The sequence below is a fragment of the Platalea leucorodia genome, assembly GCF_965183815.1.
Source record: "Platalea leucorodia genome assembly, chromosome: 9".
Taxonomy (NCBI): Eukaryota; Metazoa; Chordata; class Aves; order Pelecaniformes; family Threskiornithidae; genus Platalea; species Platalea leucorodia.
In genome coordinates, this window is record NC_138831.1 from 15,479,365 (window position 1) to 15,497,167 (window position 17,803).

Genomic DNA, 17,803 nt, shown 5'->3' on the forward strand with positions numbered 1-17,803 from the left:
TTAGGAGCTCATTTAATCTCACACTCCAACTTGAAAGGGAAGATTCCTTGGGGCCCTTCTGGGTGTGCATGCTCATATGTACCTATAAATAGTATTACTCACATAGAAAGGTAGCTTTATTTACTTATTTTTACAGTAAATCAAGCAGACTGTGGTGTAGCTGGAGGCCTTTGCAGTTATCCAGTGATAACCTCAACTACCACTTTCTTCCTAGTCTGAAAATTTCATTTCACTTTTTAAAACCTTTCTGATGTTTTTTTGTTTTGTAGTTTAGCTTTCTTCACATAGCTGCTGCTTCCCCAGTGCCATAAATAAGCCCAGATAGGCTGGTGCCTGTGGGACCTGTTGCTAAGGTGATATAAATGGTCTTTTGCTTCAGCTGCTGAAGAGGACAATTCAGCAGAAGGTGTTCAAATGGAGCTGAATTCAAACCTTTTTACATTCTTTCACCCTGAAAGAGAAAACAAACAATTTTTTGTCATGTTGAATAAAATGTTTCATAAACACCAGTGTGTGAGAAAGCAATAGGCGTGAAAGTTCACTTTTCTGTCATTGCACGTTTTATCCATTAGCTTAGTGGGTAGGGCACCTGACAGGAGAACCTGGAGGAGCAATTCTGAAAATAGTTAAATCTTCCTAGGGTTTTTTTTGAGGATGGATCACCCTAGGGATCCTTTAGTTTAACCATTTACTGGGAATTGGGCTCAATGATCCTTATGGGTCCCTTCCAACTTGACATATTCTGTGATTTACTTCTTGAAATACTGATACATAACCTATGATTTACTGATACAATTCTGTGCAAAGAATTTTTCTTGTTAGCAGCATTGCCACTGACACACTATTATTTGCTGGAAACTTCAACTTTGAAAATTACCAGCCATAAAACCATGGCACAATGAAGAATGCAGAGATTTTCCAGGAAGACTCAAATCTATATCTTATATCAAGAGATGCCCTAAAAAGAGAGATTTCAGACTCATTCAAAGTATTTACAGACAAACAATCAAGTTATCCCAGCTTGACAAGTTACAGAGCTGCGGCAACAGGCCACGGGCAGGGTCCCTGCACACGCACACACACACACACAAATAAAACCGCCTGCGGTGACGTACGGCTGTGCAAATGCTCTGGAAAGGGAGCCGCAGCCACATTTGATATGGTCTTTGAGCTGCAGGATCAATTCAAGATGTAATTTTCTATCTGAATAGGCCAGGCAAATTGTTAATAAGAAATGCCCACCCTGAACACGGGAGCTGTCGATGGCGACCTCGCACGCTTCAGATGAGTCAGAGGCCTTTGCCATGAAGAGGCGAGGAAGTTCCCGGGAGCTCCTGTTTGGAACACGACGTTAGCAAAGCCTTTTGCTATACCCAGAACTGGGCTGAGCTACGGAAACAATGGCATCGGGCAAAACTGTGCTTTACATAGGGCCTGTCTGATGGGGGGGTAAAGGGAAACGAACAGTAAAACATTTCAAACCCATTGGCAGCATAGGTTAGGAGACATCCAAATATTCACTTAAATGTATCATTGCAATGATTTCATGAATTTAACCCAGCACCCAAGAGTTAGGTCCCTTCAGCAGTGGCAGCCCCATTTCCAGTGCTAACACTAGTGATGCTAACCCAGTTCTGTGTGTATAAAGGAACAGACAGAACAAATAACGCAGCCCCATTTCCAGCGCTAACACCAGTGATGCTAACCCAGTTCTGCATGTATAAAGGAACAGACAGAACAAATAACGCAGGAAAATAAATAAGTTCCTTTTGTGATGAATCAATCACAACACTCACACTTTAATCTTCTCTCTAAAAAGACGTCAGTTTTCACCTCATCTATGCTATTCTTACATTAATCGGTACTTTTCTTAGAGAAATTACAAGATTGGTAGAAAACCTGACACCCATGCAACTAATTGTGGCACAACATCATATCTAGGCAGCACTCGCCCTCTCAGACTCACTAAGCAGTTGCTCACGTACCAAAAATATCAGTGCTCCTGTCTGCGCATTTGTTTTTAAGTGCAGAATCGCAAATACTTTCCAAACAAGAAGCTTATTCAGCATCTGTGGGTATGTAGCTGAGACACCTCTTGGTGTCATAGCTTCCGTGCCAGAGGCTGGAAATGATAAATGATGCTCCCAGATGGTTTCCTTTTATTAAAAAGGTAAAACTTTGAGAAATATTTCAGGTGTGGGGTTTTTTTTCCTTATCTTTCTTTAAATGCACCTTTTGAGCTGGTTTGGAAGGAGGCTGGCTTCCAGGTTTCCTTTTTCTGAGCTGTATTCTAGCAGGTACAAAAAAAGCCCAGGGAAAACCCAAGCATTTTCTAATAGATGCATAGAAAGGTCACCTTTCAGAAAATACGGTGTGGCCGAATTTGGTTCTACATCAGTCCAAATACACAGGGCAAACACAGGCTGTAATTTGCTAAACCATAGACTGAAATGAATAATGGCTTTTTGCAAACAGAACAGTAAACACACCAACAAGGGAGTATTTGTAAGCTCACTAAACCCAAACAATAATCAGGTTATTGCACCTCAGTACCTCATTACCCACTATGGCCTCAGACAGACAACTGTGTGAACAGCCAGCACCGCCGTACGTTGTGGATGTAAAACAGGCCAGCGCAGCTACAGCAGCCAGGACCGGCGGCATCGGGCTGCAGCCGCCCTCCACAGCCATCGTGCGCCTGAAGGAACGGCTCTGGAATGGCTCCGCAGTTGGTTCAGCTGTTTACCAGGCTGATCCAAACCCTCCCAAAATCACAGCAGCCCCATTTCCAAAGGAAACATTGGCAGTACACTCTAGTCTGATTTTCAGTGTTCGCAGGCTGGCATTTCAGCCGCATTGCAACCCAGATCCTCCTTACCAGAAGGTGCTGTAGAAACGGCAAAGGGAGACCAAGACGCGTCGCACTAACCAGCAGATGTCAGCTGTAAACGCAAACCAGGACGCCTTAACTCGAGACAAAAAAATGGTTTGGTTTCACAGTGGATGGGTCAACAGAAGCCCAGAAGTGGTTCTCATTCCTTTACAATCCTAATACAGACCTAAAATAACAGAACTCATAGAGCAAAAGAAATAAAAATAAAATCAGACTTGCAGGATGATCATCTCACAATGGAGTCTTTCACACATTAAAGTTAATATCATGGAATTTATACATGATGATGTACTTTATCTGATCATTAAATTAATTGATTTAAAGCTGCCTACACTGGAAAGTTAAGACGTTTTCTTAGGGAAAGGAATATTGCCTTACAGTGTTCTCCCTGAATATCGAGTTATGACAAATAAAATGGTTAAAGAAAGTGAAATCTTAATTAAATTCTGCTTATTACAAGCAGGAGATTGTATGGATTAGTTTCATTCAATGTATTAAACCATGCAGCTCTCAAAGGCAGGATGGAAATGCCAGCCGGGCTTCCCTCGCTGTCTAGGAGCAGAGGGGTCAGGATCTGCTCCAACCCTCTCCAGCCCCCTCAGCCCTCTCCCACCCAAACTCACCGCGTTTCCAGTAATACCAGGGATTCTGCTGTAGCTTCTTCAGAGGGCAGAGCACTGTATGCTCGAACACCTCTATTCCCATGCTGATCCCAAAGAACAGCACAGCCAGCGCTAAACCCTTTCCAAAATCCTGCCCGTGCCTGTGGAGCCCTTGCTCCCTTGGCGACTGGGCTTCCTTTTCACATGAAGGTCTAAGACATTTGTGGGGATGAAAGGGCTGTGATTTGTGCTTGGTGTTATTTGTCCCCTCAAGACTTTGCTCTTCTAGTAAAGGGGAGGGTGCACCCTCTGAATTCCTCCTTGTCCTTCCCGATGCACAGCACCGAGGAGAGTCGCTGCACCTTGCAGGACGAAAGGGCAGGAGCATTACGCTCCACTCAATTACACTTAGTCACACGATAACAAATACAAGAAAAACAAATTATAGAACCAGTACAGCCAACAGAGCCTTGAGAATGATTTCCTTAGATTCCCCGTACCTCGACCTCCGCGCATCTGTTCAACACAGCCCAGAACACATTCCCTCCCCAGAGAAGCGGCTACCAACAGGGCTGCCCGGCTCAGCCGCTGCCTCAGCCCATGCTGAAGCCAGCGTGACCTATGGCAGCGAAACCAAACGTGCAGGGGTTTGCTCCATCCCATCTCCGTGGGTCTCCAAAGGTGATGGGCAATGGCCTCGTATGCAGCCGCAGATGCGATTTTCAGATTTGGCATCTAGCATCATACAGCACACGGCAGGCACCAGCTGAACGGCCACACTGACAAAACAGGCAGCTTTAAATGCCAAAATCAATATAAAAAAAGTAAACATCTGAGGTTTATATTTGCAGAAAACGAAGTAGATGCACATAAGAAATAAACATTTTGGTTTTTCTTTTAACTGAAAACAGCTCTGTGGGGAAAGCTCACCACAGATCCAAGATAGCAGGTCGCTCGGTGGGTCACTGCAAATGACAACAGAAGGGTTTATATTCAAAACATTTGCAAAAGATTAAAACATTGTTAGGAAGGTTAATGTCTCCTCACATTCTGCCCAGGCTGACAGGAAGGGAATCCTCCAAAACACACCCCGAAAAGGGACCAAGCTCTGGCTTTCTGCTTGGAGAAATAACAATTTGATTGAATGAGCGGAAGGAAAACAGTCATTTCCAAAGCTTATGACTTTTTATACGTTAAGGAGTATAGCTTCAGGGGCAGCACTTTTTCTTGCGTTCTCCAAGTGTCAGAGGACGTATTCTGATGGCACCACGACAGTCGGGACAGCACCGCGGCTGCCTGGGACCTCCACGGCTCCAGCAGCAGCTTCCCACCTCGCTCTGCTCGGGCCAGTCACAAAAGCTCTTGCCAGCCCCTGGCCACCCGGGACAACGCTCACAAGGGCTTGCACCGGCCTTTTCACAGCTAATACAGACAGAATGCATACTTCACGTTTCATACGTTTTTATTCACCTTCTATATTGATTTTTTTCCAAGTACTTTCTAGCCCATACTTACTTAATAAATTAGACTATTTCTCCTTATTGGGTATTGAAATACATTTTCATCTCACATCAGCAGTTATTATCATTAACTACAAAGTTAACTCTGCAAGTGGCACCTGGTTCCAAAGCTACACAAGAAGTACCTGCTATTGATACAACACATTTATAGCCCATTCACTGCATTAAAAAGGAAAGCTCCCAGGTAGTTAAGTACTGCAGGATCCCAATTTCCCTGCCGATCCAGCAGAGTTAAGGACCTCAGGCGGTACGTGGCCCCTGGACTGCAATTTCCAGGCTGACCTTTAGCGAGTTGGTCATCGTGCAGTGAGTCAGCGTGTCAAGGGCTCCCACGCTCACAGCCCCCTGCTTCAAGGTGTAATTGCGCTCAAAAACCAAGCCAGCCATTCTGCGCTTTCAGACACCTGCTGCTGCCCAGCGACGGACGGTTTGCGCCTCTCCCCCAGCTCCAGCGCGCCAGCACTGCGCAGTCACAACGGGGGTAAACTGAGCAAAACACCGCCTCGACTTCTGTTAGAGGTATAGTCACATTCCTCTTTATAGCCAGATCTCGTGTTTTATGTTCTAATAGTATTGACAGAGTTTTTTGAGGCTATTTTCTGTGTATGACAGTGGATATCATTACCATATTAAAGAAAATGAAGTGCTCAAATATAATTAAAACATAATGATAAAAACCACCAAGGGATGCTCAACAGCTGATGTAAACTGATATACATGAATTTCAGACACATTGACCATTATGCACACAAACATTTTTATTCTTCTCTGGCTAAATGCACAAAATTTAAATCTGTCTTGTATTAATTGCTATAATTAAAAGGCAGACCTAAAAGCAGAAGTCAATAATTACTCTCTTTCAAAAGGTTTGCTTTTAGTAACAAACAAACAAAATCAGCTTCCTGTTTTCTCTCTGCATCTACTTACCTCAGTGGATTTACTACAGTTTATATTCACCATAGGTTTAGCCTGTTATAAACAAAAATACTGCCTGCTACCATGGTTTGAGGAGGAATATTTTTGAAAGCAAAGTGTCCCGTCCCAATTACAGCTATAGTCTAAAGTCAAAAGACACACAACCCTCAATCTTAAAAAAAGATTTTATGCCTTCTTTGCAGAGTTCCCGATGAAAGGCTATGACCAAAGCTCCAGGACTCAGTAAGAACATCTTTGAGTATTTTGCATGGTACGTATTTTGCTTACAAGTTGTATTTTTAAAAACCTACTCTGTTGTTCAGGCTTACTTTAATTTTATTGCATTGATTTATTTCATTACAAAACTCCATCCTCTTCTAAGGAAGATAAGACCTTTTCATGCTAATATTTGTTTTAAAGCTAGAATACTTAACGTCCAACAACCTTCCAATTTCTTTCAAATGTAATGACTTTAAACTGAAATAATGACACATACTAATGAGTAAGTTTACATGGACATAGTAAAAATTAAAAAAAAAAAAAAAAAAAAAAAAAGCATATTCCTGTAGAACAGCAGTCCGCCCCATCCCTCGCCGCCCCCCAGCTGAGCCAGGTAACTGGAGCATCAGCATCTGCCCGACCCAAGCAAACCGCTGTCCCACGACGGCTTCCAAGAGCGCAGAACAAGCTTCTGCGGGATGCGAGCAGGAACAGCGGCAATGCACAGACCCACGGCCTTCAGCGGTGACGCTGCTGCGCGGCACAAGAGCCGGCTCAGGGCTCCAGCCGGGCTCCGGTAGTTAATGCCCTATCTCAGAGTTAGATGGCCCACAGTGCTGTAAACAAAAAGCGTCAGCACAGCAATCTGGTTATTTTAAGGCAGTTTGAATGACAGTTATGCGAAAATTCAGCATTTTATTAAGTACCCAGATACACTGAAAACTGGAAAAAACTAGGAAGTATTTCTCAGCATTAAGCCTTCCGCATGGGTTTAAGCTTCACATCACTGCAGCGCTAGCTCTTCTTCCGCTTACTCTTGGGAAGCAGTTGATCGTTTTCTGGGATTTGGGGCCGACGTGACTTTCTTTTGCTAACTCTCAGATCCAGAGAACTGCTGCTGGGGAAAAAAAAAAAAAAAAAAAAAGGAAAACATGGTTTTGAAGATGCTCTAAACACGGCAAATACTGAAGGCTGTATTAAAGCACCGTGAGCGGTATGCAGGCACATACACGTATGTGTTACTGGTGATCATGGAGAGAAACACTGCTCTCTCTTCTTGTTCGAAGAAGATGACAGCACCCACCGACCATCCCACTCACCCTGAGCACGCGGGGACAGGGGAGTCACGGTGCCTCTCCTCCCATCACCAGGGACCAGTTTGGAACAGGAAGGAGCAGCAGCAACCCTTCAAATCCCTTGTCCGTAAAGGAGAAGAGCCCCTGGCGCTGACGAAGCCATGATTATGTTATACCAGAAAAGGTCGACTTGAAGGAGTCATCCTCAGCAGCACAGCCACTGAGGAAAAGGACGAGTGGTTTTGGTCACAGTTACCCAAGAAGGAAAGTGTGTGGGACTCCCATCTTTAAACAGGCTCTTTGCCAGATGCTCTTCTCATTTATGGACAAAGAATTTTCCACTGGAAACTCAAAGAAGTGTTTTCTTTTTAGCCATAGCGTTAATTTTAAAGGAAAAAAAGAAGTTAAACTAGCCATATTTAAATTAAACAGCTAATTTCCATCATTCAGCCTCAGAGCTTAAAATTCCACAGTGTTGACATGAAAGATATCGGTGATCCATCAATAGCTATTGCTAATAAAACATTCTTTATAAATGCACTTTTTTTTTACTATTTGCTAGGATGAATCCATCCTGCAGGGACTATTCATTTTGGCTTAAACTGGGAATTCACAACTGAAAATAACAATGGAAAACTCTCAAATGCCGAAGTCCATGTCCCTGTTGACTGCCGCAAGATACATACTAAAAGATATTAACAGGAACAACTCGTATTTCAGAGCTCAGTTCAGCACCACAACGGCAGCAGAGCTCCTGCATCTGTGAGACCGTTAATCACATCCAGGAAGATGAGCACGAATCCCAGCACAATCAGATTTGGTCTGTACCTCTGGAGACAGCAGCGTGATTAAATACACATACCTGCAGAGCGCAGAAGGAAGAGACGATGCATATGCATAACCCTATCCAACTCTCCCCAATCCTCAACGCTACAAACCTTACAAGTGTGATTTCTATAATGCATGAAGACCGAATACGAAGGCCTTTCCCTCCCAGCTGTACCCTTCGCTCCCTGATTTCCATCCCCTGCATTCACTCAGTGGAGAGGATCACTCATTTTAACCTAGAAGCAGCTAAGGTTTTAAAAGTTAAGTGAAATTAGACAATAACAAAACCTCTTTCTATACGTCACCTTTTTCTCTGCTACAGTTCACAATTTTGCATTATTTAAATTCAATGCAAATGCTAAGGCTGAGTTTTGTGAAATCTCTCAGTACAGTAATTCACTGCCAAAGGCAGTCCCATGCCTAGCTAAAACACACAGGCTAACTAATGAAAGTATTCACAAATGGATGCACACAGGTTTTAAGAGTGGCATGATACAAATTACTTTTTTCCTTTGAATTAAGCTCTTAAAGTAGCTATTTTCAACTAAACCCAAGGGAGCTCTTGCTCTTTGTATCCATCGTACCCAACTCTTGTACATGGCCCATATCTTCCATTCTAGGCCACGGAGAACTTGCCTATCTCCTTCCAATTCTGCAGTCGTATGACAGCGCAAAGGATAATTAACCTTGGTGGTTAGGTCGTTATGAGCCCCTGATGAACGACACTGGAGCAGCACGCTCTTTAGGGACAGGATAAGACGTGGAAGTGATACACTAACCCTTCTCCAGAGCACATGGCTTTGGCCACTGATGGATGAAGAATCCTGCGCTGGATGGACACCCTGTCCGATGCAGTGTGTCGCCTATTAATCACCTTAATCACCTTTGCTTTTCCCATCCTAGGGCGCTTTGCTAGCCCATGGGCACAGAGCAGCCTTACAGTTCTCCAAGCCAGCTGGAGCCTTTCAGCTGCACCCACTGGGTACCGAATGGCCGTGGCCTTGACACGGCGTTTCCCACAAAGACGACTACCTCCCTGGCCCCACACTGCCGGAGGTATCGCTCCCAGCAGCCACAGCTGGTGAATGAATCGGTGAATAAAATTAACTCCCGATGGTCTGCAAAGCACTTACCGACGGTGAGACCAGCCTGACAAAACAATGTAAGGGTTTTTCTCCAAAAACTAACTGCATTAAGTAAAGCTAAAAATATATTAAACACTTAATGTTTCCTTGCCTAAAATTAATTGCTGCACTTGCCCAGAGACATTATTTGGCTATAAAGAGCAGAAACTACATACACAGACAAGGCTGTGAAAAAAGGGGGTTTCTTATCAATTTTCATTTATTCATTTGAGATCTTCTTGTCAGGTAGAATTGGCATACTGGCACTGTTTGGGAAGAATTGCATTGCTTACTTACTAATGAATTGTTGAGGTCTAGCTTGAAATATCTTCTCTATAGGTTGACAGAAAACTATTAATTAATTATTAATTTAATTATTAATTAATAGTAATTCTTGAGATTCAGTAAATTATTTCAAATATGATTATATAATTAATATAGAGAAAGAATGTTTAGGGGCTCATCTAATCTGCTATTCACTACTACCCTTCAAGCCTCTTGGTATTGTTTTGCATTTTCTTCACAGGGAGGCTGTGTGTGCTCCAGAGCACAGGTTCCACGATGACTCTAACCCTGCTGTGCTGCCTCCCATGGCACCGTGCAATACCGCCTTCACAAGGACTCCATTATGCCACAGAAAAGCATACTAAATGATGGTCTGCAGAACTCCGACAGCTATGTCATGATAAGCAGTCAGTAATATGATCTCTTCACTGCCGTGTGTAACGAGGAAGGAGACAGGCCACAGGGAGCACTGGCAGGGCCGCCAGGCAACGACGGCGCTGGTGCGTGCGGCAGAGGCGGACGACAGCCCAGGCACTCGCAGGCAAGTATCCTAAACGCTGATGGGTTTGTATGGCACGTTCTGAAGCTGCAGAATGAAAATCAAAGTTGCATTCGTCTGTACTGTTTTACGTTTGCTTTGGCACAGCACCGTTCTCTGTCTTAGATCAGTATTCTCCTTCTTCCAGTAAATAAAAACCTAAGCTTGATCACCTATTTAAATCCAGAGAATATTATCTCAAAGTATTTCCAAATGTCCTTGTAGCTTATAATGGCAAAGTAAACTCTCTGTAGCAACTTTCCTCTCATACCAAATATCCCGCTGAAAAAATTATATTTATTTCAGTTTAAAGTGCTTGAGGACAACTGATTTTTATTTTTACTTCCATAAATACTTTTACAATCCTGCCTCTATTTACAAGTATTTAATCCACTTTATAGATGGCCTTACAGATATCACCTTCTACTGTCCCTTTATTATATCCAGATTTTGTTTTATAATGAAGTATCTCACATTTTCTACTTTTGTTTTGCTGAATTTAAGATAGGATGCAAACATTAGAAAAAAATTAACATTGAATTAAATGAGGAATTAATAAATTATTTTCCATGCAAATAAAAAATTAAAAAAAAAAAAAAAAGGAAACCGAAAAAACGCAGAAGTCAATTACAACTTTTAGTAGTCTAAAGCTTTGTAACTACCACTAAGCCAGAGAAGATATTGGTCACAGAAATCTATTCCAAGAAATAACTGATTAAAATCAATCTAAAGACCCACCCTGCAAATACTATGCCCTTTGTCTTAACTGGGACTGCTCATGATTTATAGCTGCTTATGTAAGTTTAGAGAGCGCTTAAATAAGATGCTTGTGTAATACTGGAGCCCGAGAAGGCTGCGAGGTACAAACAGCAACACAGCTGCACCACCCCACGACCTGCTCAAATAGCCCAGTGTCGCACCACTCTAGCCAGATACCATCGGGACAGCTCAGTGCCACTGCTGTTACGTATTTCGTTACAGTTATCACAGTTATCGAGCCCTGCAGAAATAAACAAATAACTAATTCTTGGTAAGTAACATTTGAAGTTGGCCAAAGAGACAGAATCTGCGCCCAGTACCAGCACTGGTGACTTCAGAGGAGTCTAAAACCAGCTTGTGCCTCAAATGCCAATATAGTCTTTGCATAAAAACCAACCAGTAACGTATCTGAGAAAACACATGCCTGCACAGGGATCGCTCCACAGAAGAGGTGTGACATTTCACTAGAGAGAAAGGTAATAATGTCCAAAAAGATGCTGGTTAATGAGGCTCCACTGTATTATGGCGAACTTGTGGAGGATGCAAGATATTCAAAAGGCTGAAAAGGGGAAATATAGCAGGTGGGCGGGGGCGATGGGACACAGAGGGGCACAAACCAGACCAAAACATTTGTTTTTCATAGAATGCCCCCCAGGAGGGTCAGCTATAGCAAGGCCTCAGCTGGAACACCAGAACAGTGTGTACATGGCACATTGTTTTTTCCCCCCATCATTCCCTTCTCCTCCAAAGGCGGCTAGAAAAGAAAAACAACTGGAGGGATTAGAGGTATAGGGAACATGACTTGTAAGGGAAGGTTACAGGAACTGGTTTTGTTTCCTCCGGAAAAGAGGAGATCAAGGAGAAATGCTAATAGTCTTCCAAAGTGTAAAACTTCCACTTCTCTCCTTACCAGGCTTGTACGTGTCACTCACTTTCCAGCAAAGAAATAACCACCCTTTTAATGATGGCAATGGTTAAGCAAATTAACACTAGGAGACTGTGGACTCCTCACCTCTGGCCATCTACATCAACCCATGAAATAAAGACCCAGCAGCCCCTTTCCCACCATCGCACGCACAGGATTTATGAAGACACCAGACAAATGACGGGCAGCCTAGTAATTTAGCAAAGCCCATTCGAGTTCCCAAACTCCATCTGATAGTATTTTTACTATAGTTACAAGGAATACAAGTGACTGCACCTGCAAAACTTTAGAGAGAAAAATATTTTCTTATTCATCTGACACCTCTGTGGGTTTGTCTTGACCTGAACTTAACCATGCCAGATGTCAGCTAACACCTTTTGACAAGAACGCACATATCCTGAAAGTCCGGGAAAAAACAAGTAGTATTGCCAATCCCAACTATTCTAGAAAGCATAATATAGGCCCTAAAATGACATAGAAAATTAATTCTTTGTCTTCTAAAATCAATCTCCAGTTAGTTTTCTCTAGCTTTCTTTAGAAGCGGAGAATGATGGTTGCCCACCGCAGACGTACTCATTTCGTTGCCACAGCTCCCTTCTTTGGCAGGCAGCCGCCTCCACTGCTTCATCTGGAGCAGAGGGCCCTTCCTAGGGAGCAGCAATTTTTTGAACCCTGTGACTTGACTCATTCTCCTGAACTGTAAAGGGAACAAGAGAAAAAACGAAACCTAAAAAACCCTCTTTTGATTACAAAATATGCAATCACAGTCACAAAAATATGATTCAGAGATTTGCATTTCTCCCCAAAACATCAGTAAGCAGACCGATACTGTCATCTGCAAGACACAAAAATGGGTTAAACAAACAATTGTTGCCTGGGGGTTTTGTTTAATAAGGCAATTTCTGAATGCAGGGTCCATGTCAGTGTAATACTAAATGCTCATCAAGCCATGAAACTGCAAAGTCTTAGGCATTTGTATAATCCTATATGTCAGCAACACACCAAAGTCAACAGAGCTATTCAGATACATATAGCTGTTTCCAGAAGCAGGTCGCATGTCATTCAAATTTTTATGCCTCACCTATTAACACTTCCCTGCACAAAGATGCTTGCTCAGGATCAGGAACTTAATTTATATTTGAAGGATTAAAACTTTACTCTGAATTTAAAACCACTTATCTGCCAATAAAAATTAAGTTGCCAACAGCACAGACTAATGAAAATTGCGGTTCATGGGGAAAAATGATTTGGGTATACCTATTCAACTCAAGGAATGGGAGGTAGAGACCACAGAAAAAAAGACTTGCTTGAAATGGCTAAAGGACTTAGTTTGTGGAGCCAGACAGGGCTGAAGTAAATGCATTCTTCTGAAAGCAGTCAGTGAACTGTCACAGATCAAGTGTCTTCCTAAAGTGAACCTGGTTAATACACAGTATCTTGCTAATGTAAAGGGACTGCTGCTTAAATAGTCTCCAGAAAGTTAAGAGTTAAAGGTGATTTTGATTGAGTTAGGTATGTTCTTCACCCAAAGAAAAAGGAAGTCAACTATTTCAGTAACTAACTACAGAAGAGCAAAGGAGCATTTAACTCCAAACTGTCTTACAGTGGAATATTTTAAAAGCCTATGGAAAAAAAACATTTCTCCCCTGCATGGCCGAAAAGACACACTGAATTATGACAATAATGAATGTGTTCTGATCTTTGATATGCTTTCCATATCTGAGAGCTTTCTTTTTAAGAATTAAGGCAGTGTTCAGAGGTCTTCCAAACTCTGCACAGCATTGTTATGCCTTTCAGAAGGCCTGAGCATCTACAAGCAGAGGAAGGCACCCCGTGGTACTCGGTCCCTGCTGCGGAGACTCTGATACCACACAGCGGGCGCCCCAACCCGACCGGGATGCTCGGGTGTAAGGGGAAGGCACCAGCCGCAGAGCCACGCTGCAAAGCGCCCTGCGAGTCAGGAAGCTTCTGGGAGCCCCACGGCCTCTCCACACACATCTCCTTGGGCAGCAAGGACATAAGACTGATTACTTCAGGGCTATTAAAATAGGTTCAACTTTGGTTTATGTTCATTTTAATTAGGGTAAAAACATTTTTGTACTCTTAGACTTTGAGCCACTGGTCGCATGGCATAGTGCCACCAATATTAAAAATGCAAAGCAAATGTACTTGACCTCTTACAGAAACGTGCAAATGGTAGTACTTTGATAAGTCAGATCCCTTCCCATATCCTATGGTGCATTTTGTAATAACGAGGTTTGGTTGTCCAGGGACAAGAAGATCGTGACTACACGCTACACAGTCGTTTATCCCCATGTCAGGTCAAGTCAGGTACAGATATGTTGCAATGACATTTCTAGCACCCTACCTCACCTTAGGAATGAAGTGAACTCAACAAATCACCATTCCCCCTGAAAAAGGCACAATATCATAGAACCATAGAATCATTTAGGTTGGAAAAGACCTTTAAGATCATCAAGTCCAACCATTAACTTAGCTTAGGACTTCATCTGTTCACAAGAGTCTCTCACTGTCTGCTAAGACATAACTACACCTACAGAGCCTGTTACGGTCAGGCCAACTTCAGCTTAACACCTGAACAGACAAGAAGGCTGCTCTTGGAAACCAAAGCCATAGATTTCGATTGAGACCCAACCATTCCATCTCACTTTTGCCATTTTTTCATCTGCTCAAGGAAAATAAAGGGTTAGCACTAGTTTTGAGCTTGTTTTACACAGTCTAATTCTCTTTCAGAGGCCTTCAGTCTGAAATCATACAAAACCTGTAACTCTCCTGCTAGGAATACTGGCAAACGCTAAAAAGAAAACGGTCACAAAATGGGCAGTAAAAGGATCCAGTCCTGCTCATTTCGCCCCGACACAGCACCGCTGAGACCATCCTGGTTACAGCGGGAATACTGAGCTGAGCCTTCCCACTGCAAGTGCCCTACCGCTTGCCTGGCATCCGCACATCATCTGGACACGGTGCAGAGGATGCCAGCTCACTGCTCCCGCTGGGGAGTAAGGAGCAGAGCTAAAATGCAGTGATCTTCTTTCCCACTCCCAGGAACTCCCTGAATGAAGTAAATTAAAATTATTGAGCCATGCTTTCACTGCTGAGCAAAGAGCAGTCTGTTCATGTTTCTTCCACTGAAGCTTTAACTTGAATTTCACCCTTGCAGAGACACAAGAAACCCCAAATCCAAACTGTGGAAAAGCATAAAATAGAACATATTTTTTAGAAGGACTTAAAATCACATTTGACAAAAATGAGTCATTTACATAAAGACAAATAATTTTCTCCATTTCAGTTAACAAAATGATCCTGCTTTTAAGGATCATACTCTGGAGCAATATTGGCTTGTCTTTTAGTATGTAAAAGTAAGAGCAATAATAAGGATTTGCACCTAAAATACTAAGAAAGTATAAAAAACCGTATTCTCCCTGATCACACTTGTATCTAAACGAAGACTCTTTTCCTTGGTCTTGCTCTGCAGAGAGGCTCAGTGAGTTTCTAACAAGACCTGTCACCAACAGGGTGGGTACGTACTCACCTCAAAGGGGAGATTCTGTAGGGCAGCACACAGTAACGCTTTGAAATGTTTAGTCCTCATGCCCTAATATCAAATAATGTCATTTGGGATTTCCAGGTATTAAAAGACATAGAAGTCTGAATATGGACTATTTAAAAGTATTCTCATCAGTACCAAATGTGCCCTTGAGCCTAGGCTACACACAGACCAGGACGACACCTTTCAAGCTTCAGCAAGAAACTTCAAAGAGCTAATGGAAAGGCATATCTAGCACAGGAATTCAAGGTGGCCATTAGCTACAGGTTTTTGTTCTACATGGAAAAACCTTACTTCTGATACTCACCCACTGGCAAACGTTTAATACACTCCAGAGCAAGACAGCAACATAACGCAAAGCCAATAGTTTAAGCATCTGGAAGGCTAAACTATAACATAACATATGGCAAAGATAAACAACATTCAAATTACCCATTTTGCTAATCTGTCACTTTACAAAGAGCATCAATCAGCAGTTGCACCTTCCCTACTATTTTTGGGGTTTTTTTGTTTGTTTGTTTTCGAGAATTTGCAAAATACAACTACACTTGCAAGAACAAATTACTTAGTACACAGAATGAAGCAGAAATCTCATTTAGTTTAAGACTAACTTTATTGTTTTATATTCTGCCCATTTCTAGCTTTGATGCCTACGTTTTTCCACAGCACAATGGTAATTACCTTATGTTCAAAAGTATATTAAAACACAAAGCCAAAAACTGGAGCTTCTGTATCACTTGGTTCTCTTGTTTTGCAAATATCTGATTATTAACTCTTAAAAAAATAGAGAGAGATCATATCTTTCAGGCATAACTCAACTTTTAAAAAAAATCTGGGCTGGTTATGAAATACACCATCTGTCTGTTCTTTGGTATGCTGGCCTGTGCCTTCCCATGGTAAGTTTGCCAAAGCAAAGCCCTCGTTGGACCTACCGTGCCACTCAGCATCCTGCAGGATACACTTCTGCAATGAACAGAACAACTTTAACAAAAGTTAAAAAGATCTGCTTAACATTCTTCTGCACTTATCAACCTGGCCAAACTTTACTACCACTCAGCTTAAATGCACCAAATGACTGAGAAGTTTCCTGGGTGAAGGAAATTACCCAAGGAACAAATGATTTTGCTATGGATACATATCATACCTACTGTTAACATCCATTACTGCTAGGTAAAAACACTCCATTAACAAACTCTAGTACTGTTTTCATTATTGACATTCCTATTTCTTCTTCCACTAAGGAACATGTTTTTCCAACTCATGCAAGAAGTCACAAATGCCAGACCCTTAAGCCACAGCATATTATCTCCTCTACTGCAGAAAAGAATTCTGCCAATTGGCATCTCTGGAATGGAGTTCAGGGAGTACAAAAAAAGAATAGACATTAATTTGATTGTACCATCACCGAAATTAATTGCAAGTCACTGACTGCTAATAAAGAAACTATAGTCCACCATCTGCAAGTTTGGAGATAGCAGTCTCCAAAGATATAGAAAATATGACTGAATAGAAAATACGACTGTGAAGGTAAAGACTGTTAGCCTTGCCATTCACTTTTACAAAATTTCTCAAAAATACTTTTAAACTGGGTGTTTTTAACATGTATGGTAGACTAGCTACTACCTACAAAGTTAAAGCGAGATGTAATAAATAGAAGCCACGTACTCCAGGCATTACACGCACAATTAAAATATCATCAGAAGTATGTTAAATATCCTCCTACAGCAAGCACAGAATCATCAAAACCTAAGTTTTCCCCTCAACAAAAGAGGCTGCAATGAATTCTTATAGAAAATACCAAGGAAGTACACAGTTCCCCATGGTAATTAATTGCAGTTCTATCATTAAGTGCAAGTTTGTTTTAAAAATATATACCTCTTGTTACCATTCTTCATGCTGGCGCTGTTGCAGAACAATTCACTCCATGGCCGTTATCTCTTGGCCTGCTCCTGAGCCCTCGCACAAATGAGCAGAGCCCTGACGGCGTGGAGCACCGCAACATCCAGAGGGTACGATTTCCAGCCCCATCCTCCACCACCACGCCAGAGCAGTCACTTTACATACTCAAAAGCTGAACTGATTGGGAACATTTTTAGGCCAATGTTTGCATCCTGGTAAAGGTCTCTGGCTTTAAAAGCAAAAGTACACAAGCTCATCACACCAACCAGCATCAGACACCCTTACATCTTCACTCTCATCAGGTGAAGTGATTTTAACAGGTACCGTTTGAAAAACTGGAAGCAGTTCCAACCAGACGTTCTTAGGTTTGTCATGGATAAAGCGGGATGTTTGCTATGTCAGCCATGGGAACAGAGACATTCGCGTGGTGCTCTGCTGCCAGCCTCCTGAACTGCCTCTCCATGCAGAGGACCACTGCAGGACAGACAAGTTTTCCATGCCAAGTTCCTTCTCCTAAGGCTAGCCAACAAACTGCTTCTGGCAGTGTATGCCACATGCCATTCTTCCACATAACCAGAAAAATGTGTCCTTGAGCCCCACCTGCAAGCACAAGCACGAGTCAATTCCTCCAACAGACCTTCTCCTGAAAGCC

General features: G+C 42.4%; 1 protein-coding gene across 6 annotated transcripts in view; it reads right to left on the reverse strand.

The window, feature by feature from the left end:
* Window positions 1–6,596: 6,596 nt before the first annotated feature.
* RAD18 (RAD18 E3 ubiquitin protein ligase) overlaps window positions 6,597–17,803 on the reverse strand; it is a 62,342-nt gene continuing 51,135 nt past the window's right edge. For 2 of the 6 annotated variants that reach the window (XM_082322807.1, XM_082322804.1), the window contains one exon: window positions 6,597–7,044. In XM_082322807.1, coding sequence (XP_082178933.1) covers window positions 6,945–7,044 — 100 coding nt within the window. In that variant the 3' untranslated portion in view covers window positions 6,597–6,944. Of the gene's footprint in view, window positions 7,048–9,622; window positions 10,049–17,803 lie in introns of those variants that run through there. The other 4 variants (XM_082322808.1, XM_082322803.1, XM_082322806.1 and 1 more) reach the window with 3 other exon arrangements.